Genomic DNA, 24,903 nt, shown 5'->3' with positions numbered 1-24,903 from the left:
TACATTAGATAGGTATAGTGACTTTTTATGAAAAAATCATAGTTATTCTTATGCATCATAATTATTGTCGTTATTATAGCGACCATAAATTTTTAATTAACATTTCAATTGTTGCTAAAATGTTCATTCAATTTCCATTGGCTTCTGGAATTATAATATATACGGAAAGGGCTTTTACGTTACCAAGTTATTTAATTATTGATTAACAACTATTTATCTAAAAGTTTAGTTGAATATTAAAGATTTTGTTGGAAAAACCCGCTTTTTCCGGGGAAAGTTTTCGTCGAAGTAAATCGGAAGAAACAAGTATCTATGCAGAATTTAATTGCGGTGAACTTTTATTCGAGTGTTTTTGGTCTAAAGTTAAAATCTTTGGAGTTATTCAGGAAAAATTGAAAAAACACGATTTTCGGGCGCCATTTTGTTTATAAAAAAAGTAGCACACTATCTGCGGACTTTGCATATCTATATTATTAATATATACAATCATAAGATTCGATTCCAGCAATAAAATTGCTGGTAAATAACTTTTCCCAAAAATGGCCTATTCTCCGATAATCAGCCCAGACTATTATACTTTTTTTGTAATTCCAATTTTATTTTTAAGCTCCTTTTTATTAAAAATATTTGCTTTTTCTACAATTTTCAATTTGTTTAATAAACTTTTTCAATGACTTTTGTTGTTATTTCCACACGCCACCTTTCGGAACTAGCTAGATAACCAAAAATTTTACAAAATGAGTATGTCTGTGGAAATTAATTAGAATATTATATGAAAATTTAGAATTTAGTTTTAAAGATATTATCTTTAAAACAAAGTTTTTTGTTTCTACAACTAAATTCTAAATTCTTAATTTTTCATCCCTTTTGATCCCCAATTGCAATTACGTCATTGTTGCCACAAAATAACTGTGGCAACAATGACGTAATTGCAATTGGGGATCAAATTTAGGAATGAAAAATATTTCGAATGTGTAGTAGAGTTACAGTATGATATCACGGTGGCCAAGTATAACTGCAATACTAATCCAGTATCTCCATTGTGCTTCATTGCATGAGGTATTAAATAAAATAATTTTATATTTTTGGCTCTCCTGAAAAGTTACATTTTTGTAGTTGCGTCATTGTTCCACCGGGACAGCCATATTATATAATTAATATTACCCCCTCTGTGGCTCAGTGGTAAAAGCGCCTACCTTTGGATCGAAAGGTCCAAAGATAAGGCTGTGACTGATAAAAGCGAAATCAAAAGTATGCGATAAAAGTAGTACAAATCTATTTAATTCTAAAATAGGGTATATTTATATTCGTGAACCTTTTGTTTTCATTTATATTAGCATATTATATATTATGTAATTAATATTACCCCTCTGTGGATCAGTGGTAAAAGCGCCTACCTTTGGATCGAAAGGTCCGAATGGTCGTGAGTTCGAATCTCACCAGGGTCAGAAATTTTTCGTTTATTATAAATTAATAAATGAAAATAGTTTCTGTCCTTGTGGGATCGGTACTCACCGGAGGGACCGCAGACGTTCGGATACAATTAGCGTCTCTTTGCAAAGACAATGACGTCGACTTTGCAAAGTAACAAGACACTTAATCAACACACACACTACACATGACACTAGGTACGTAACTGCAAAAATTCACCGTACCTACCATGCCAATAATTGCCATTAGTTGTCGAGGCATTAGCTAAATAAAAAAAATGAATATTATATACTTAGCTAGTATTGAAGTTTTACGTTTCTATATAATTACCTGTCTGATATTTTAATAATGCTGCCTTCTGGTAGAAGCTAGTAAAAAATATATTGATAGAGACAATAGAGACAAATTTAAATATACCAAAGGACGTCGGATGTGCACTCATGACCCCTTGCCCCCTGATGTATACCGTCGTAATAAGCAAAGGCCCCTCTCCCCCTTTTCTATGACGTTGTTTATGGATGTTCCCTTCTATTGTATTTAACTACTAATACAAAATTTATTTTTCCGAACAGTTCTTTTTGATTGTTTACAAATAAACACAGTAAACGAAAATATTGACTTTTCCGAAAAATGTACGCTTGGTAATGTTGAAATTGTTGTTTGACCAGAGGAATTTTTTTATTGCCAATAGATATAATCGTAATCCAAAATATTATAAACCTGATTTCATGCTTCAAATATAGCCCGAAATTATCAAATTTTTGTTTATTTACTTTTTCGATCCACTGTTTATCTAGGGCTCACTGTTTGTTGTTAATTGGACTTTTATACAATTTTGAAATTATTTGTAACTGAATTGAAGCTTGATATTTTTTCAAACATTCATATTTGACGAACCGTTGTTCACATTTATTGTGATTGTGGTATTATCTGGTTGTACAAACAAAATACTAGATATAATTTTAAATACTGTCGTCCCTAAAAAAACTGTTTCTAACTTTACTAGTTATACTACAAAACAATAGAATGGAAGTAGTTTATTGAATTTATTAATGTCATGTCAACCAGTTATCAAAAAATAAAAGTTAGAAAAATAATATAACTACACTGCACGTCAGAGAAAACGGGCACCCCATAAAATGGGTAATTTTTGATGTCTTGAATTTCCTAAACATATTGTCCGATTTAAGTGATTTTTTAATATTGTATATCCTTATTTTTAGCAATATCGCTGTAATAATATTGTTGCTAGACAGATAAATTTTCACTGTAGGTATACCAGGTGTACCAATCAAACTGTGTTTTTTCTCAAAGTTCACCACACCCTGTAGAATATTGTAGCATTTATAACATAATGAAATTAAAACCCAACTATAGCCTCAGGTGTTCTTAACATTTTATTTTTTGACCCATTCGCTTATTATATAATAAAGCTACAGGCATTAGAGGCCCTTGGCTTAGATAGTCTTGACTAAATTTTTCCACTTTTTCCGGTCCTTCACTTGTTCTCTAGAGTCTCTTGTACCCATTTTTTCTATGTCAGTCCGGACGGCACCCAATCACTTCCTTCGTAGTCTCCCTCTACTTTTCTTCCCTTGTTATCCTGCTAACAAAATTTTAGGATGTTTCTTTCTTATGGCATTCGTGAAACATGTCCCAACCATTCAACTCTTATTTTCTGTGATATTTTGGGTCTCTTATACATCTGCATTAGCTCCTGGTTTGTTCTTCTGCGTCATTCCCCGTTAGCTTCCTTGATATAACCAAAAACTTTTCTCAATATTTTCCTCCCAAATCTCTAGATTTTTCTTTTTTCTGATTCATGGTCCAAGTTTTAAATGCATTAATCACCGTTGGTCTCACTATTGTCTCGTAAGTTCGAATCTTGGCTGCCCTGGACATGTTTTTGTTACTCCAAAGTACTCAAATTCAGTTACCTTCTCAAATTTATACTCTTTGTCATTGGTTGTTAGAGTGATCCATTCATTTTTTCTGCGTTTTTTGCTCTCATTTCCATATACCTACTTGGTTTTTTCTTGGTTTATAGTCACGCCATATTTTCTAGCATTGTTTGAACATTTTTCGAAGTTCTATTCTTGAACGTGTCAGAAACACCAAGTCATCTGCAAAACCAGGGCCCCCGTAACCGGGCGTGCAACACGTGCGCCGCACGTGGGCGTAACCTCAAAGGGGCGCCAAACCGAAGGTTTGGTAAATGAGAAATATTTATTTTAAATGAGAATCATTTTTTATATACAATTTTAATTATTTCATGAACAGCTAGAGAAATCTCAAAAATCAAATATTGTGTTATTACTGAAAAAATAATTATTCTCGTCCTGAAATGTTAAACTTACTCCGTCAAAATATATTACATTTTGTTGTTCTTTTTTTTTTTTTTTGAAGTAGATGAATTTTTTTCTTTGAAGTAGATTGAATTACGCTTGGCATAAAATCCAATCGATTTTATGTTGTAAACTAAAGCGACACTCAAAATCAAAATAGTAAAATAAACATCACATCACACTCCTTGACGAGTAGAAACATAAACTAGCACTTATAAAACGCAACTGAGCAGTTTTACTCCAACAAAAACATAACTTGCTGGATCAAGCAGTTTTACTCGTATAAAGTGAATCTTTTACTCGAATTTATGATAATTACCCTTAGTAAACAAATACTCTATGAATTATGATTATGTGTTTGACTTGAGTATCTTTTCCTTTCTGGTCTGTGCGTTTACTAGGCACAAACATTATTTACTGTTACTGGTGAACGGGTGGTTTCCTGCAGTGAAAGTTTTAAAATTTTATTTTATATTGGTGTTAATAGTTACTTACGACTAATATTGCCATATCCGTTGGGTTTGTTCTGCCACGATTTTAAACTTTTGTTTTCGTGTAGAAAGTAATAAACAATATTTTTTATTTGTTGTTATTTTAAGAGGTGTGGAAATTAAATTAATTGTGAAAATGGTAAGTATCATAATCATTGCATAGAATAATTCATAATAAAATCCACAATTTACAATTTATTTTGAAAAAAAAAGAAAATATTTAAGACACTGTGCCTGCGTAACTTGGAACCATATGGGAAACTTTTTTATTATTAATTTTACGGAAAACATTTTTTCTTCATAAAATGATTTGAATTGTCTAAAATCTAAAACGCAACCAAATATAAAATTGTGTCAATCTTATGAGTATCAAAAATATGAATTTCGATCAAGAGTAGGTACTTACCTTATATTTCGAAAAAGAGATAATATCGAAAATTGTTATTATGAAAAGTTGTTTGAAATTAATTAAAAAATAATGTTTTAATATGCAGTTACATCCTTTTAATTGATTTTTTTCTCAAATTACAGATACCCAAGGCCCTTTTCATTTATTAAGAATAATGCGATAACTCTTTTATTGTTATTGGTTAATTAATTAATAATAATAAAAGAGTTATCACATTATTTGTAATAACTGAAAAGGGCTTATTATTAATAATAAAAGACTTATCACATTATTTCTAATAAATGAAAAGGGCGTCGTTGAAAAGTACAATTAATGTACGATAAAAAGTTCTTACTAAAAAGTTTTGCATGGTCTAAAATCTAAGATGCAACCATCAAATCCTATTAATTTTTTCAATTTGATATGAGATATATGTAAAAAATATGAGTTTCGATCAAAATTAAAGTGCCTTTCTAGATCACAATATATTTCAATTAGAAGGATGTAATTACATATAGAAACACAACTTTTCATAATAACTTTTCAATATTGTGAAAACTAAACGTACTTTGCTCTAGACCGAAATTCATATTTTTGACATACCTCGTATAAAATTAATAAAATTTGATATTTAATAGTTGCATTCTGCGTTCTAGATAATGCAGAACTTTTTATGAATAATAACTTTTTCTCGTAAATTAATAATAAAACAGTTTCTCATATGGTTACTAGTTATGTAGACACCCTGTATAAAATTTGTTTAAAAGGTTTGAACTACTGTACTATTTCTGAACTGAAAAAAATGTACTATTTTTTTGTTTCAAAAATTTTAGACTATTACCCGTACGCGCGCCAATGGTGAATATAAAATTCTTAATTGTGTGTCAAAACATGTGCACCAACTATGTCTTAAAACCCACCAAATTTCATTTGCACACCTCAACCGGTTTTAGAGCAATAAATAAGTCGTCAGTTTGTAAGAAAGGTTTTAACACCCCGTATCTCGGAAACAACTGAAAATCAAATAACAACATATATGAGTTATTTTTGATTATTTTTACGTATATTATACAGTCTTAAAGTTTGGTGCGTTCCTCCCCATTCACCGTGTATAGTAAATTTAAAGGGCGCTAAAATATGTCCCGCACGCGGGCGCCAATCAGCCTTGCGGGGGCCCTGTGCAAAACCTATGCATTGTTATCTTTTGTTGAGAATCGTACCGCTTGTGCTCCTCTAATTACCTTTTCCAGTACTAGGAACTTAAATAAGTCTGTTGACAGGGGTCTCCTTGTTTTAATCCTCTATTGACGTTAAACTGATTTGAAAAACTTTCTTCAATCATGACTTTATTGACTGCATTGGTTAGCGTCATTTTAACTAATCCTATCAGTTTCTCTGTGGTCTCATTGCTTCATATAGTTCGTTTCGTGAGATGGAGTCGTAAGCCTGTTTAAAATCAATAAAGAGCATACGCAAGCCTAGATTTTGTTCATAACTATTGTCTTGTAACAATTTTAGCATAACAATTTGATCGATTGTTGCTCTTTCCTGTGTGGAACCAGCCTGGTAGGTATTCTCCTATTATTTCTGCCTCCGCTACGCGTCGGAGAGTAAACTTCATTCTCGGGAGGAGAAGTAGCACTTTCCTCCCTTGTTATACAAATAGCTATTTCTATACAAAACGAACTAACACTCTTTTACTTGATGTTAACGTAGTGTAAGAATTTTATGATTGTTTTTTTGTCGGTCAAATCCCGTCTAAACTTATTCGATATCGGTGCCGAACTCTCAAAACATAATGTAATGATAAATGCTTGTGAAATGATACAAAATCAAAACATTTTAAAATAAATTCGGATTAATCGATATGTGGTACATATGTAACTTATTTATTTCATGAATGCAACTCAATAAAAACTCAATAAAAGAATTTTCCATGTCAGCTGCCACCAATATTTTATTCATTATACGAGTTTCCATTAAAACGTTGGGAAACACTACTAACCCAATTTAAACAGTGTAGGTATATAACATTTTATATAGATTCACAAAATGATAGGATGCACTTTATTGCTTTTAGGCCTGGATCCCGCGTACCAAAAAAAGTTTATTGCAAGCTGAAAATTTGTTAATAGTTTAACGGAGTCTAGTCAGACAAACTTTGATATATGAAGAGTACAGGGGAAAAACAAGGAATGTCACTTTTTCATGAATTTTGGCTTTTCTCGCCATGTGGTAGCAAAAACTGAGTATTATCGACTAGCCCATCGATTCAGGACAATAACCAGTAGTCTGGGCTGATTATCGGAGAATAGGCCATTTTTGGGAAAAGTTATTTACCAGCAATTTTATTGCAGGAATCGAATCTTATTATTGTATGTATTAATAATATAGGTATGCAAAGCCCGCAGATAGTGTGCTACTTTTTTTATAAACAAAATGGCGCCCGAAAAACGTGTTTTTTCAATTTTTGCTCTATAACTCCAAAATTTTTAAATTTACACCAAAAATACTCAAAAAAAATTCACCACAATTAAATTCTGCATAGAGACGTGCTTTTCCCGATTCACTTCGACGAAAACTTTTCCCGAAAAAGCGGGTTTTTCCAACAAAATCTTTAATTTTCAACTAAACTTTTAGATAAGTAATTATTAATTAATAATTAAATAACTTGGTTATGTAAAATCCCTTTTCGTATAGATTATAGTTGCAAAAGTTGATGAAAATTGAATAAACAGTTTAGCAACAATTGAATTCTTAATTAAAAATTTACGGTCGCTATAATAACGATAATAATTATGGTGCATAAGAGTACCTATGATTTTTTCATAAAAAGATGTACTTTAAAGAATTGACATTGGAAGATTTAGGCGGCCTCAGGAATATTTTAAAATTATAAATAATTTTTTGGCTTATAAACAAATAGAATATCTCGAAAAATATTAAACTAAATTAAATTCTAAAAACGGTATTCGAAAAAAAGCAGAAGGATGCTTCTTCTAAAAGAAAAAACGTTTAATTATGATGAATAGTTCCTGAGATACAACCGGTCAAAGTTGACCGGATTTTACGGCAAAGATATAAACAATAGGATCATAGTTTTCAAACCATCACCTTTTTATTTTTGTCCTCTTTCTCCTCACCAATTTTCATATTCTTAAAATACTCATAACATATATGATTATAATAAAAACTATCGATCATACGTGTGAAAATTGCCAAAAATAGCCAAATTCCAATCAAAAATTAGGTTGGAGAAAATGTAACCCTCAAAGTTCAAAATCGGTATACGTTAAAAAAATGCATTTTCTCGGCTTTCCATGGAGCAATTTCCTTCATTCTTTTTTGTTACCAAGTAACTCGAGTAGAGCCATCGAACTAACGCATTATTAAATGTCAAACTTGCTTTTGTTTTGTTATAATATATTATTTTATTTATTATAACACAAAATTTTAATTTGTTTAAATAATTATACAGCTTTCAAATGATAATATTTATGTTTTTAACTTTAAAAGGTACACTTTTAGTAAGTTTATCTAAAAAAAAGCCTACAACTGGAAAAAATATGTAGTTTTCTATTCTTATAAATAAATTAATCTATTATAACGAAACAAAAGCAAGTTTGACATATAATAATGCATCAGTTCGATGACTCTACTCGAGTTATTGGGAAAAAAAAAGAATGAAGGAAATTGCTCCATGGGAAACCGAGAAAATGCATTTTTTTAACTTATACCGATTTTGAACTTTTAGGGTTACATTTTCTCCAACCTAATTTTTGATTGGAATTTTGCTATTTTTGGCAATTTTCACACGTATTATCGATAGTTTTTATTATAATAATATATGCTATGAGTATTTTAAAGATATGAAAATTGGTGTGGAGAGAGAGGACAAAAATAAAATGGTAATGGTTTGAAAATTATGATACTACATATTGTTTATATCTTTGCCGTAAATTCCGGTCCATTTTGACCGGTTGTATCTCAGGAACGACTCGTCACAATTAAACGTTTTTCTTTTAGAAGAAGTGTCCTGCCGCTGCTTCTCGTATACCGTTTTCACAATTTAATTTAGTTTAATATTTCCCGAGATATTCTATTTGTTTATAAGCCAAAAAATTGTTTATAATTTTAAAATATTCCTGAGGCCGCTTAAATATTCCAATTTCAATTCTGTAAAATAAATTAGATAGGTATAGTGCCTTTTTATGAAAAAATCATAGTTATTCTTATGCACCATAATTATTGTCGTTATTATAGTGACCGTAAATTTTTAATTAACAATTCAATTGTTGCTAAACTGTTCATTCATATTCCATCACCTTCTGGAATTATAATCTATATAAAACGGGCTTTTATATTACCAAGTTATTTAATTATTGATTAAAAATTACTTATCTAAAATTTTATTTGAACATTAAAGATTTTGTTGGAAAAACCCGCTTTTTCCGGGGAAATTTTCGTCGAAGTGAATCGGGAAAAACACGTCTCTATGCAGAATTTAGTTGCGGTGAATTTTTATTTGGGTGTTTTTGAAAAAAACACGATTTTCGGGCCCCATTTTGTTTATAAAAAAAAGTAGCACACTATCTGCGGATTTTGCATACCTATATTATTAATACATACAATAATAAGATTCGATTCCAGCAATAAAATTGCTGGTAAATAACTTTTCCTTGTATTTTGCTAATTAGCCCAGAGTACAGAAAGATCAGTCTATATAAATTTTCTAAGAATTTGTATCCAGGCGAAGAACCAGGATTGTCGGCACGCCACTGAACAAAAATAAGGAATGTTTAAGGAACAGTTTTTTGGTGCATTATTAAATTAATAAGTTAATATAAATTAATATTATATTAATATTATAGAAACAGAATTGCTAGAATTCTGCTAAAAATCTCCTAAGTAGTTTTTAGATATCCTAAGAATTAAACCTTTATTGGTGTTTATCACAATATGTATAAAATGTGAAATTCCTTGTTTTTCGCCTGTACTCTTCATATGGCAACACTGGAACAGGGGAAGTTTTTGTGCCATCCTATATTGGCAGCACGCAAAATAGAATTATATTCTAGTGACGTCACGTTGCCTAGCAACCGTCGATTTTTGCATTGTAAAATTCGTTTTGTGACGTCAGCAAAATAGAATTCTATTTTAGTGACGTCATGTTGCTTAGCAGCGGTCGATTCTTGCATTGTGAAATTCGACTTTATGACGTCAGCAAAATAGAATTCTATTTACCTTGCTCAGGGCCCTGACATGTTTATGATTGTGAAAACTAGCAGGTTGTTTTCTAGTTTATTCCATAACAAACTTTATATAATATATGAAAAAATGTTTGTCCCACAAATATGTTGGGCATTTTAATAAGTCCGACACGTAGAACATGTCAAACGACACTAATTATGTTGGTGGTAAATATAGCTGTCTGATTTTTGCATGAGAATTTAATGACAGGGTAACAAATGAATTGGAAGTTCTGTCCGACAAAATACACGGAACATTTTCGTAGTCTGACGTTCGAAACCTGTAACCTGTTCCACAATTAAAATTTCCCCTGTTCCAGTGTTCCCGTACATCAAATTTTGTCCGACTAGACACCCCTAAGCTCTTAAGAAATTTTCAACTTGCTAATAATAAACTTTTTTTTGGTACCCGGTATCCAGGCCTATTTATTTCTAATATTTGTATTTTATCAGAATTTTTTTATTTGCCTCGACAACTAAGGCCATTCGCATGAATAAAAAAATTGAAAAAATTCTTTGTAAAAGGTATAAATTTTCTTTATTAAATATCCCTTTAAGGGTTTCTTCTTAAGGTGCCGAGACCGCTTGTCGATCGTTGGCTCTCATGTTGCCCAGCATATTAACAATCACTGTCTTATTTACAGCCGCGCGAAATAGTTCAGTGCTAGTTTTCCCAAACCATTGGCGTAGGTTTTCAAGCCAAGAAGTTATACGGGGGCCTACACTTCTTTTTTCCCATTATTTTACCTTGCATGACAAGGTGAAGTATGTTATATTTTTCTGGGGGACGCATTATATAAACAAAGTATTCCAATTTGCGCCTTTTAACTACTAACTTTAAGGGCTACATCAAAACAGAACGTTTTATTATATAAAAAATCATCATCAGTGTTAGACAGATTGGATGCCAGCTGAGCCACCGAAGAAATATTCGGGTAAAAACCCTTTAAATATAATATGGATGCATTAAAGGTGTATACTTAAATAAAATGCCTTAGGATGGATATATGGCAACAAGGATAATGCCCTTAGGTAAGGTATTGAATTTTCCAACACGTGGGATGCAAATTGAGTTGTTTACATTCCAATAACTTAATGGCAGAAGGATGAAAGATGGACTAAGATGATTATACATTGGAGACCGTGGAACCACAAACGACAAAGGGAAAGGCCACAGATGCGATGGTCGGATGACCTGAAGAAACACACTGGGTCAAATTGGATGCAAATTGCCCAAGATAGAGAGGCATGGAAGAAGGAAGAGGAGGCCTATATCCAAGGATGGATGTTTAGGGCTAATTAGATAGATATATTGACATTCGCAGTAGATATTGAAAAGTAGAGGTGATAAAATATACCATTGCCTCACACCGCGTCGTATTTCCGTTGCTTCCGTCGTGACGTGACCAATTCATATGTTTGCACAGTGCTGCCAATACAAATTCTTAATAATACAGAGGTCTTGTTCAGTTTGTCGTGGCTGACTTGGTCAGAGGACTTTTTAAAGTCGATAAAACACATATGTCAAGAGCATCATAAATGAAGGTGTTACAAATTAGATTGTGTCAAAAGAATAATTTATTTGCTTTATATTTTTATTCTATCGAGTAGCAAATTTAAAATATTTAATATTCTATAAAGAGTTTAACGTGATTTATTATTGAATAGAAAACTACTGCTAAGTGTGTAAGAAAATAATCTAAATTCGAATTCTATCAGCCTATTCAAATAGAAAATACTCACCCATCGGCAGTATATCGAACATCCACTGAATTATCATATGGAGAATCAACACTCCTTGAGAGGAATTCCGCCTCTCTAGAGATCCTGCGAAATGGATTCGCAGCGGAGTGTCTCTTCAACCGATTGGACGGCAACGTCCTGTAATACGCTTCAGCGGCGAATTGGTTCGGCACCGTTCGACAGGGGATTTTTGGAAGGCCGTAGTCGATGGGGTAACCCTCCGAATCGATAATGCATCTGTAAACAACAACAAAGAAACTGTTTGTGTATGAAAATATTTTTTTTTAATAATATTATCCCTAGAAGGACCAAGGAGCGTTAAAAAGTATCTACAACATTGCATTACATCCGATTTTTTAAATACCTTTGTTCCTAAAAATCTCAAATAATTAGTAGTTTTTGGCGTACTACTGCCCTATTATATGGCATAATTAGCATTTCTATAATTTAATTAATTTTCCTCATACTTTTATAAAAACTTAACAGTGGACTTTAAATATTCCCCTTAAATACCTTCAACATCATCCCAAAATGGAAAGGGACGATATCATTCATGTGTCAAATTAGCAAAATCTAAAAGAAAAAAGGCCAATAAGTGGGCAAAAACAGTATGTATGCGGTAAGCACAGCAAGAATTCAAAAATGTTTCTGTATCCTACGATGATGCCGATTCCACTGAAGCCGAAGACTCCGGGTAAATTATAAGTTCGCACCTTTCAACTATTCCATTAACGTTTAGGAATTATATAAAAGGGGTATTTTTAAACTAGTTTAAATAAAGAAGCACGTTTTTGATTAATTTATTGACCCTCCTTGGTCCTCGCTGTTTCTAGTAAATGGTTGGTTCTGCGATTGTTAAGAAATACCGCGAAACAAATTCTTACTATTAACCCTAATAACAAAAAACATTCCAGGAATGTTCCTAGAAGGTACACACAGGACATTGAAAACATTCCTGGAATGTCGCTAAAAGCACACGAACGTCCCTGGAAAGTCCCAGGAAAGTGCTGTGTCAGCATTCTAAACATTCCTTGAATGTCTTGTTGGAACATTCCATGAATGTATACGAATGTTCTTTGAACATTCACAGTATATTTTTTAGACTGAATGTCTTGTTGAAAAATTCCATGAATGTCTTGAAACATTCCATGAATATCTACGAATGTTCTTAGGACATTCGAAGTATATTTTTTAAACATTCTCTGAAATATATCGTCAGTGATGTGACAATACCTCCTATATGTTTTTTCATGAGTTTTGCAGGAGACGAAAAACATTTTTTAAGCTCACCTCCTGTTTTCATACGTAAGGGTCGACTTGTTTTGTAGTAAATAGATAGTTGAATTTATTAGAAAACAAGTTAAAAAATATATGAAAACAGGAGGTGGCCCAAACAAGTTTTTCATCTTCCACAAAATTCATGAAACAGCAGATAGGAGGTATTGTCACTTCACCGACGATATACCAGAAGTATACGTGGCCATACCAAATAATACATCTTTGATAAATATAAACATTTTTATTGCACAAAATCTTGTCATATATTTTTTCCATAATCATTACTACGATTACGATTCATTGTATTGAATTGTACATTACAATTACAATCAGGTCATAACTCTGACCAATGAGCAATTTTAATTTAACCTAAATTACTAGTGTTCCTTAAAATGAAGATGAAGAGCTTACCCCATAGCGTCTTATATCTAATCTAACAGGCACACAAGCACTATGCCTGCTTTTCTAATCGCACTATTCTAACATACACAGGCACACAAGCATTATGCTCTGCTTTTCACTATCACATATCACTCAAACTAGTTCAAAAGGCTTTGTCCTCTTCAATCTTCTAGTTTGCCCAGTAGTACCGAGGAGCTGGATTTCCTCAATATTCTTGTAGGTACTTACGAAGTTGTTGCTTGTGACTGCCAACTTAAAAACAAATCCAGCTGTAAAATATTTATGTGCCTGAAAGCTTTTGTATGCTTTCATATGTTGCTTAGAGTAGTAACTGTGAGATTCCACCAGACATAATCAACTATTTATAATACATAAATATCTATAATAGTAATTTGATGGAATGCACTTTATGGTAAAATCCAATTCTGACTGAATTGTATATGGATCTAAATCCCCAATTATTTTCAGCTTCAATAAATATCTAAAACAATAAAAGAAATAATGTTATTGCTTGCAAAATTCATCAATATTGATAAACATCAGAGAAAAATGAACAGTAAATAAAAATTGTTTCCCCTACCTTTCTCCAAACATCTGGAGTTTCCAATAATAAGTTCCTTAAATAATCACTTTGCAGTATGATAAAGTTTGTAAAGTTCACACAATACAGCAAACGAAATCCAAATGAATCCAGAATAGACAAAATACGACGATAAACAATGTAAACAACATAACCTCTGTAACCTGTAACTTTTTGTTGTATGCCAACCAGAAATCACGTGGTTTGGATTGCCTAAATACATAATATACACGCACGGCACATTTGAAAATAAATGCAAATTGAATAATAAATGGCCTCGCTTAAAATATAGGACATTGACCATTGTCCAGAACATTCAAACATTAATAGAACTTTGATAATACATTCCTGGAATGTTTTGTGTTGTTAGGGAATAAATATGATCCCAATTCAGATACGTTGTAAAATCAACCGCTAGTCTTAAATACGAATCACCCTATATTCTATATGTATAAACCTATCGTTCCAAATGTTAAGGTAGTGTAATGTTTTTTTCGTTAAAGAACTGTTGAATCTGTGATTTTTTATTCTCACGAACATCGAATGTATAACGGTCTGTTTTTCTGCAGAATATGATGTAATTTATTTTGAGAGTCTCAGTTTTGTTTACTATACTGAGTAACGCGCAGAACCGCCGAGAGGGCGGTACAGCCGGTACATTTTACCGGGACCCGGCGATGTAAGGGGCCCGGCGTCGACCAGACCAAAGACGTAATTTTTCCTGTTTTTTGCTCTTCACTTTATAGCCATAATGCGTTTAATTAGATAATACTCGGCTATATTTAATATTATGATCTTTAATCGATTTTGTTTAAAATTTTAACAGCAATAAATCACAGGAGTCAAATACTGCAGTGCAGTCAGATAAAAATATGGTATAGATATGGAGATTAAAAATATATCAGGGCTTCTAGAATATTTACAAAAAATCAGAAGAATCTATATTGAGGAATCTAAATTAGTTACCAGCAATTATGGAATAAATCCAGAATTTACATCAAATAAAGAAAAACGACGCAGAAATCCTATAAGATTTTTTGATATTTTGCCTGGGCCTAGTTAGTAGTGATGCGACTAAAAATTTTGAGCCCGACGCAATATTCCGCTGGGAAATATTTTTTAATATTGTCATATAATAAGCAATAATAAGAAGATTTAATGTGGAAAACAAAATTCATTCGCTATTTAATATTTTGTGGATATTCCGAGATAAAGATGACGACAATATTAAGAAAAAAATTGATATATGTATTGCGCGAGTTTTATAAAGAAGACATCAGTGAAAAATTGATAGATGAAATTTTTCATTTGAGAGTGATATATGTACAAGGATAATATTGGTGAATCTCAATTTTCTCCAATAGATTTGCTTAACAAAATTAAACATCTCAAATTTGAATCGTTATTTTGTTAAGAATATTTTGCACATTACCGGTGACAGTTTCAGAAGCAGAAAGATCCTTTAGTTTTCTTTTTCGCATAAAAAATGCTATGAGGCAATGATAGCTACAATGAAACAGGATCGGTTAGCTGCCTATCAACTTTGTGAATTGAGAATAATTTGGCAAAATCATGCAATTTTTCGAAAATTAGAGACATGTTTGCCAATTAGAAAATTCGAGAAGCACCTTTATTATAAATATTTTCACTATTATAAATATAATCAAAATTTAATCAAATTTATATTTGAAATGTTCATTATTATTAATAATTTTATTTCTATAAAAATTAAACAATTCTTTGCGATCTTCACTTTCACTTTTTGCCGGGGGCCCGCCGCCGTTCACTTTTTACCGGGACCCGCTCATCCCTCTCGGCGGCCCTGGTAACGGCCCAGTAAACAGACCACCTGCGGAAATGACAATCATCATCTTTGTCTTTGTAGAGTTTACCTTCAGACCTAATTCATCACACGTTGTGGTAATCCTATAATCCTATTAAGCGCTGGTTTCCTCGAAAGCGGTGCCGACAAACTGCGACCGTAGCACTGCGATGAATTACGTCAGATTACGGTGAAAAATTCAAGGTTCTTCACTACGGTAATGGAATGTGTAAACTCAGCAAGCGGTGGCTTCCAACGCATCCTTGGAAACCACCGCTATTATTTTGCATGGTACAGTTTTTTATGAAGTCATTCATCGCAGTGTTATGGTCGCAGTGTGTCGGCACCGCTTTCGAGGAAACCAACGCTTTAGTCAGACGTTAAAGTTGTTTTTTAACTATTTTTAATTGACATCATGTCATCAGTATACCTCAAATTATCAATATTGACGTAATTAAATTTGACACCATGTCTAAAATTATCCAATATTTTATTGAAAATAAACTGCGAGCAAATTTTAAATATTAGTGGGGACAAAATGCAGCCCTGTCTCAATTATCATCGTATTTGTAGCTCTTCAGTATTAAGCACGTTGATGCCAGTAAAGATTTTTAAAGATATGTTTTATCATCAACACCTGCTGAAGAATAATGGCTATCACTTCAATATGTTTTAGTCGATCAAAGGCCTTCTCAAAGTCAATAAACACAAATATTAAACTGTATGAATACTAAATAGTGATTCTCTGGTTCCGAGGCTATTACTGAACCAAAACTGTGTGCCACTAACCAGTTCTTCTAGTTTTTGATACAGCTTATAGTGAAAAATTTGGAGAAATATCCTCCAATCTTTCATCTCTCAAATATTATAATCTTTTTTGCATTTAATTGTGAAATAAAAAAACTCATCGACTGCATGTCGAATAATATCTGCTAAGTAAGCGTAAAAACACAAGAAAGGAAGGGTTTTTAATTTTTAGTTTATTTAATTTTTTTAGCTATTTTTTCTTTTTAAAATTTTTATTTTAAATATTTTAATCTTTAACATTTGGGTTAGTTTATTTCTTTAACGTATTTTTAAAATTCTAAAATGGTTTAAAGCTAAAATTTCTGCAAAGTTCTTCTGAAAACTAGACATGCACATAATAATGTTAAACTTTACAATAATAGGTTACAAATACATACCGTCCACCATCAAGGAATTCTGTGCTTTCTCGTAGCCTCGCAATTGGGATTTGAAGTGGTTGAGGGAATTCATTTGCATACATTTCCATTTTTTGATGATCTTCACCATCTCCTTCCCTTCGGCAACCTGAAATCAGAACAATAATACAATCATATACGCACATCAAGAATATAATTGTACATTATTTACTATTATTGTATTATACTATACTAGAAAGACACCATAGACAAATTAGATGGGTTATATGCATCAGTTCTTTTAGAAATTTTCCTGGACATTTAAATATAGCCCCTATAAAACGCTTATTCTTCTTCTTCCTACTTTATAAATAGGCTCAATGCCTGTTTTACTTCGGTTTTTAGCCTCAATTGGCATTGTCTGACCATCTTTTCCTCGGTCGTCACAATGATCTTCTTCCATTTGGCGATTTGTCTCTTGCTATTCGTACTATTCTATTTTCTGTCATTCTTTCTATGTGTTGATTCCATTCTATTTTTCTTCTTTTGGTCCACATGCTTATTTCTTCTATACCACATCTCACTCGTATTTCCTCACTTCTTACTCTGTCTCTTAGAGTTTGGTTTGTTATTTTTCGTAAGACTTTCATTTCTGCTGTTTCCAGCAATCTGTATGTTTTCGCCGTATCTGCTCTTGTTTGCGCTGTATACGTCATTATCGGTCTTATTTTTGATTTATATATCCCGATTTTCGTTTTCATTGTGAGGTATTTGTTTCTCCAGATTGTCTGGTTGAGACATCCTGCTGCTCTGTTCGCCATGTTCACTTTTTTTGTACTTCTTCTTCCACGTTTCCGTAACTTGACAGTTTTATTCCCAAGTATTCTGTTTCCATCACTTGTTCTATTATTTTGTTATTTACGACCAATTTACATCGTCTCGGTTCCGCTGATACCACTATCGATTTAGTTTTCTCGGTTGAGATCACCATGTTGTATATGAGAGCCGTGTCTTCGAATTCTTTAATTAATTTTTGTAGGTCATCTTCATTTTCGGCTGTTGTTATGGCGTCGTCGGCGTAGCAGATTATCTTTATTTCCTTTTCTCCCATTCTATATCCTCCCTTTTTTTAACTTTCTTTATAATATCATCCATTATCAGATTAAATATAAATGGGTTCAGCGAATCTCCTTGTCAATGCCAGTTTCATACTTGATAGGTAGCCATAGTTTTCCCTTACATCTTACCATAGCTATGTTATCTTTATATTATATTCTCAATGGTTTTTATTAAATCCAGCAATATTCCATTTTCATATAGTACCCCCTCCGTGGCTCAGTGGTAAGAGCGTCTGCCTATGGATCGAAAAATCCGAAAAGGTCGTGAGTTCGAATCTCACCAGGGTCAGAATTTTTTCGTTTATTATAAATTAATAAATGAAAATAGTTTCTGTCCTTGTGGGATCGGTATTCACCGGAGGGACCGCAGACGTTCGGATACAATTAGCGTCTCTTTGCAAAGACAATGATGTCGACTTTGCAAAATAACAAGACACTTACTCAACACACATTACACATTACTCCCCTGAGTTAGTGATAAGTTATAGTCTAAAAACAATTATGAAATTGACTTGCCAGTTGGTTGTGAAAACCAGTGCCAATAAAACACAAAAACACACACACATTTTCATATAGTAAATGTATCGCGTGCCGAATTCTCACTCTATCAAACGCTTTCTTAAAATCTATCAAGCACATGCTGGTTTATTGTATTCCAGGGACTTTTCTATTATTTGTCTTATTACAAAAACTGCATCCGTGCATGATCTTCCTGTCCGAAATTCTTGCTGTTCCTCTTGCAGAGTTATGTGTTCGTTTATTTTTGTCGCTATAATTCTTGTTGTCAATTTGAGTGTTGTATTTAAAATATTTTTTGCTTGATAGTAATTATTATTTGGGTCTTTCTTATCTCCTTTCTTGAAGAACATCAGCATGAAACACTTAATGTCATTTATTTTGGAGATATGTGTTTATTAGTCAGAATCCAGAATGAACTTTCAAAACCCTTCCATTGCAAAAATGGACTAAAACAGGGTGATAGTCTACCGTGTTTTATAATTAACCTTGCTCTAGAAAACTTAAATAATCCCGGATTAACAAAAATGGCACTACCTTTAACAAATCTATACAAGGTAGGTCCAGAGCTAGGTCTACAGGGTCCCTAACCAATACAGATAGGAACAAGGAAAACAGACTTTCTCGTTATAAACAAATTCAACAACTACACCGACATTTTTGGACTAGGAATGGATCTAGGACCAAAGAATAAAGCTGAAAGAAAAGTTTCAGCAACACTTTGAAATCGGAACTTTGGTAATAATCAAAGAAGATGGTCTAGCCCCTTTGAAATAGAAACTTTGACGCATAATCGAGACACATTTTGGCAAAAACGGCCTTATCCCTTCAGTGAGTATGAAGACTACATCTAACACCTTCAAAAGACCTGTGGTAAAGTTCTTCTTCTTCTTCTTCTTGTAGTTCCTTCTCCTATCGGAGGTTGGATATCATCACAGCTATTCGTACCTTATTGGCGCCGGCTCTGAAAAGATCTATTGAGCTGCAACTATACCACTCTCCTAAATTTCTCAGCCAGGAAATCCTTCTTCTACCTATGGATATTTTCCCTTTAATTTGCCCTTAGTCCTGTCGCCAGGGGGGGTACAACGGCCTCCTTAATTCAGATGGACTTACCCAAGTTTTTTTTATATATTTTGACCCGCAGAATACGAATTTTTTGGGTAACAGTTGATCCGGATATCGATAAGATTGTTATAGACAAAGAACTTGAGGAATTACATAATAGCGATTTCTCGCAAAACAAAACATATTTTTGTAATTTTTGGGTCATTTTAAGCAAAAAATATTCCTACAAGTTTTTTCGTAGAATGCAAAGTTTTCGAGATAACCGCGGTTGAACTTTCAAAAAATCGAAAAATGTAATTTTTGAACCCGAATAACTTTTGATTAAAAAATAAAGTAGCAATTCTGCTTACCGCATTTGAAAGTTTAAGTCAAATTATATCGGTTTTGATTATTTGCATTGCTAAAAATTTATTATTCTATTGTTAAACAAAGCTATAAACACCTAGTATGTGAGTGATGTTTTCAATGATCTCCCATTTAAAATCGAACGAGTAGGTAGAGTAGCTACAAGTGCAAGCGAGGCAATTTCTACGTAGCATGCGTTAAAACGCATGTATTATGCACGGGAAACACTATGTGTTTATAGATTGGTTTAACAATAAAAAAATTAATTTTTAGCAATGCAAATAATCAAAACCGGTATAATTTGACTTAAACTTTCAAATGCGGTAAGCAAAATTGCTACTTTATTTTTTAATCCAAAGTTATTCGGGTCCAAAAATTGCAATTTTTCGATCTTTTGAAAGTTCAACCGCGGTTATCTTGAAAACTATGCATTCTACGAAAAAACTTGTAGGAATATTTTTTGCTTAAAATGACCCAAAAAATACAAAAAGATGTTTTGTTTTGCGAGAAATCGCTGTTATGTAATTCCTCAAGTTCTTTGTCTATAACAATCTTATCGACATCCGGATCAACTGTTACCCAAAAAATTCGTATTCTACGGGTCAAAGTATATAAAACAAACTTGGGTAAGTCCATCTGAATTAAGGAGGCCGTTGTACCCCCCCTGGCGACAGGACTACCTGCATTATGAGCCTTAATATCTCATATTTCACATTTCTAGTGATGTGGTCAAAATATTCATGCTTTCTTGTTTTGATGTTATTTATCACCTCGCAATCCTTTTGTAGCCTTCTTAATATTTCTGCATTCGTAACTCGTTAGATCCATGGTATTTTCAAAATCCTTCTATTGCACCACATCTCAAATTTCCACCAACTTCTTTATGTTGTCTACTTTCAGTGTCCAGCTTTCCATTCCATACGACAAAGTCGAGAACACCTTGTATCTTAAGGCTTTTATTCTCAGCTCCAGAGAAAGATCTCGATTAACAAATATTTTTTTCATTTTCATAAACGCTTTTCTTGCAATTTCGATGTGTCTCCTGATTTCTCTACCATGGTCGTTGTTTTATGTTACCTAGGTTCCCAGGTATTTGTAGTTATTCACTCTTTCTACTTGTTTCCCCTCAATGTCTAGCCTTCCTACTGTGTGTTGCTTAGAAATAATCATGAATTTGGTTTTCTTGATTTTTTCGTTTTTTGATATACCCTGTTCTTCCTCTGATATTGCTTTCTTAAAAATAGTTTCGATGTACAGATTGAAAAACAATGGAGACAACACGCATCCCTGTCTAACACCTCTGTTGACTTCAGTGTTCAATCAAGTGATTCAATCCAGTGTCTTCGATTTTACGCCACTGGTTTCCAGTTGTATCTACCAATCTTCTTAATGTGATTAGCCCATCTCATGTGCGGCCTTCCTTTGCTTCTCCTACCTAACCACGGTCTTCATTCTCATTCTTGTGTGTTTTAGTTCCATTTTTTATGGTTCAGTCGGGCATTGTGTCCTGCGAAGCTCCATTTTAATTTGGCAGCATGTTCTCCTGCGTCTTTTATTTTGGTTTTGCTTCTACTCCATTTACTTTTTTTTGTCTATAAGCCTCACTAGAGCAATGATCTTTCCATCGCTCTTTGTTCCTTTACTATTTTATCCATATTGACCTTAGTAGTGTCCACGCTTCTGAACCATACGTAAGTATAGAAAGGATACCCTGATCGTAAACTCTGGTTAAGAAAATGGTAATGTACATTTATTCTGAACATTTTTACTTTCACTGACTTTGTTGCTTCTACTCCTTACATCCTTACACAAGAAACTGCATGTAAATCACTAAGAGAAGCATGAGAGGTCAAGATGTTCGTAATATTATTTAGTAACAAAAAATACTGCAGCAACATAGAAATAAAAATTTGACCGAAATTACAAGATACTTAATACAAAAAAAAATCAAACTCGAAGGATTATTCGAAAAAAAAATGTTGGACAGATTAAATATACAAAAATCTTACAGATTCGTTAAAAAATTTAAAAAATCTAACACATTTGTTAAAGAAGTGCAGGGGGCGCGTCTTCATTGAATAAACGGTTTGAGGATAGATCCTTTTTACTTTTCGCGCTTCACGCTTTTCTTTTACGAATGTGTTAGATTTTTTCAATTTTTTAACGAATGTGGGAGATTTTTGTACAATTTAATATGTCTAACATTTTTTTTCGAATAATCCCTCGAGTTTGAATTTTTTTTTTATTTTTTGCTTTTTAGTTGATTTTTTTATAATACTTTTAATTTTATTCACTCGTAACTAAAGAAAAGCGTTTCTGAATTTTTTTTTAATTCTTTAATTTTTTTCCTTTGTAGTCTTACACTTTTCAAACATTAAAATATATCGTCATGTTTAAATAAAGGATGTATATGATAGACACATTTTTTGCATTTATTTCAGCACTTGATTCATACATTGTACATTTTCTGTAATTTCTTCATACATTTCTTAAACCAAAATCATTATTTACGCCTATTACAGTTTTCGCAGTCTTTCCATCTCTTCTAATGCTTTACTATTGCACGATGTAGACCCCGTTAATTTATCGCTGTTAATTACGAATTCTAATGTTAATTATTGCACGAAACGTCTCTACGTTTGGTTTTTCTAAGACTACGTTAAAAACACGAATTTTTTGAATTGGTGTTTTGGTTAAAGTTTTGTTTCGTATCATATTAAAATTTGACGCAAACAAACTCCGAAGTTTATATAAACAAAGATATTTATCGTTCAAAATCGTCGCCGCTTAGGACGCTTAAAAACATGATGAACAAACATGGAAAGTAGTCGGAATCGGCAAAAAATTTGAAACTGTATTGTTTATTTATAAAGCATAACGTAAAAAATTAACGTAAAAAGTGAAATTATGTATAGCTCATATAATTAGCTATAATCTGTAAAAGTTTCAAGTTTCTAAATTGGGAAAAACAAGAGAATTTAAGCATTTTCCATTAAAATCGTTTTTTATTTAAACAATTAATAAATATAAAATTTTTTTTATTGACTATTCGGGTATTGTTCCCGCTATTGCATATCTCTGCAAATTTTCATTCATTTGCATTGAAGAAAAGGCAGTCAAATTAACGTCTAAAGATTTGACCCAAACGATTGAACTAAAGAAAAGCGTTTAAAAACGGACGATTTTTTCCAAAACAGAGTATATCCTTATTTTATTTGTTATTCCAATATAATCTTGATAGACATGCTACATTTTGTAGAAACAAATAAAACTCTCCGATAAAATAATTGTAAAAATAAAAAATCGTTAAGAACAAAAGCCATGTCAAGATCACGTCATATCTTCTTCTCTACTTCGAATGTATGTCGCGAAAGCACTTCCGCAATGAAAGAGGAAACTCCAAAAAGGGAGATTCAAATTGACGATGACACATGTTTTCATATATTTCAGTTGGCAACCGATCAGGCGATTTGTGAAAATACAAATATCTTTTGTGCACGAGTAGGTGAAAAATATTACAAAAGAGACGCAAATGATATGGAAGGAAATACGATTTATCATTTCTAATAAATCATTAGCAGGTGAAACTAAATTAATATAAAATAATATCACAATGCTATATTATGAGTTTCTAGGCTTTTGCTAAAATTTTTAAGATGTTCCTGTCTTCTTCTTGATGTGCCTTATCCGTTGCGGATGTTGGTTATCATCATAGCAATTTTAATTTTGTTTGCGGCATTTCTGAATAACTAGATCGATGTTAGTGTAAACTATTGGCGTAAGTTTTGAAGCCATTGAAGTCTTCTTCTTCTGGGTGTGGGTTTGTTCTCTAGTTTACCCTGTATTATCAGTTGGAGTTTATAATATTTAGAATGTCTCATAATATGACCGAGGTATTCAAGTTTCTGTTTCTTAACCCGGGAGTAGTCGCGCTCACTTCTGTAACGTCGATAGTCGCGTGTGAGATTCTATCTCAAAATACGAATTTAAAACAAATTTTTATTTTGTACTATTTTTATCTACTTTTTATATTGAAAATATATATTTCTAACAATTTTATTAAAAAAACCTGTGTTAACGGCCACCTACCAACATCGGCCACTTGTCCTAACGGCCAGTTTAAAAATTTCCCAAACCAATTATATGTAGACTACAAAAACTGGCAATACCGTCCACCTTTCTATATCGACCAATAGTTCTTTTATTTTTAGTGGCCGTTACTGACAAATTTTACTGTACAGTAAAACCTGTGTTAACGGCCACCTGCCAACATCGGCCACCTGTCCTAACGGCCAGTTAAAAAATTTCCCAAACCAATTATATGTAGACTACAAAAACTGGCAATAGCGGCCTCCTTTCTATATCGGCCAATAGTTCTTTCATTTTTAGTGGCCGTTACTGACAGGTTTTACTGTATTAGGAAAAAGGATGAAATGTGAGATTCTATCTAACGGAGCGACTACTCGCAGGTTAAAGCTAATTGGCTCTCCCCAAAGCCATAAATTCCACAAAAAGAAGAAGAAGAAAAAAATTCCTACCCATTACTACACCCTTCCTCGAGGCACTTACGAAATTTTTTCAAAATTGCAAAATTTTTCATCAAGTTATCGCGAAAAAGGATAAAAATTGAGATTCTATCTCACCGCGCGACTACTCGCGGGTTTTATAAAAGGGATTTGTTTTGGTTTTTCCATTCGGCGCAATACCTCTACGTTGGTGGTGTGAGTTGTCCAGGATATTGTGAGTTGTCCAGGATATTTTGAGCATACGTCGGTACACCCACATTTCGAATGCCTCTAGCTTCCTCATTAATGTTTCCGTTATTGTCCAGGTCTCTGCGCCATACAGAAAGACTGGAAATACATTTAGTAGGGTATAGTTAGACCCAAACCCAGACATCCAAAGTGAAAGTTATCCTCCAACACCAAATTGTTCTATATGGTCCATATAATGTTCAGAAAAAAGTCACACCATTTTTACGTTTT

The 24,903-nt window shown here is 32.8% G+C and overlaps 1 protein-coding gene across 1 annotated transcript in view; it reads right to left on the bottom strand.

The window, feature by feature from the left end:
- LOC114333519 (leucine-rich repeat-containing protein 24-like) overlaps nucleotides 1-24,903 on the bottom strand; it is a 264,133-nt gene that overhangs the window by 36,683 nt on the left and 202,547 nt on the right. The window contains exons 5-6 of the mRNA XM_028283404.2: nucleotides 16,914-17,040; nucleotides 11,648-11,884 (exon numbers count right to left, since the gene is read on the bottom strand). Of these exons, the coding sequence (XP_028139205.2) occupies nucleotides 11,648-11,884; nucleotides 16,914-17,040 (364 nt within the window). The remainder of the gene's footprint in view (nucleotides 1-11,647; nucleotides 11,885-16,913; nucleotides 17,041-24,903) is intronic.

The sequence above is a fragment of the Diabrotica virgifera genome, chromosome 1, assembly GCF_917563875.1.
Source record: "Diabrotica virgifera virgifera chromosome 1, PGI_DIABVI_V3a".
NCBI lineage: Eukaryota > Metazoa > Arthropoda > Insecta > Coleoptera > Chrysomelidae > Diabrotica > Diabrotica virgifera.
The sequence above is the reverse complement of the archived record's forward strand: the minus strand, read 5'-3'. Positions and strand labels throughout refer to the sequence as shown.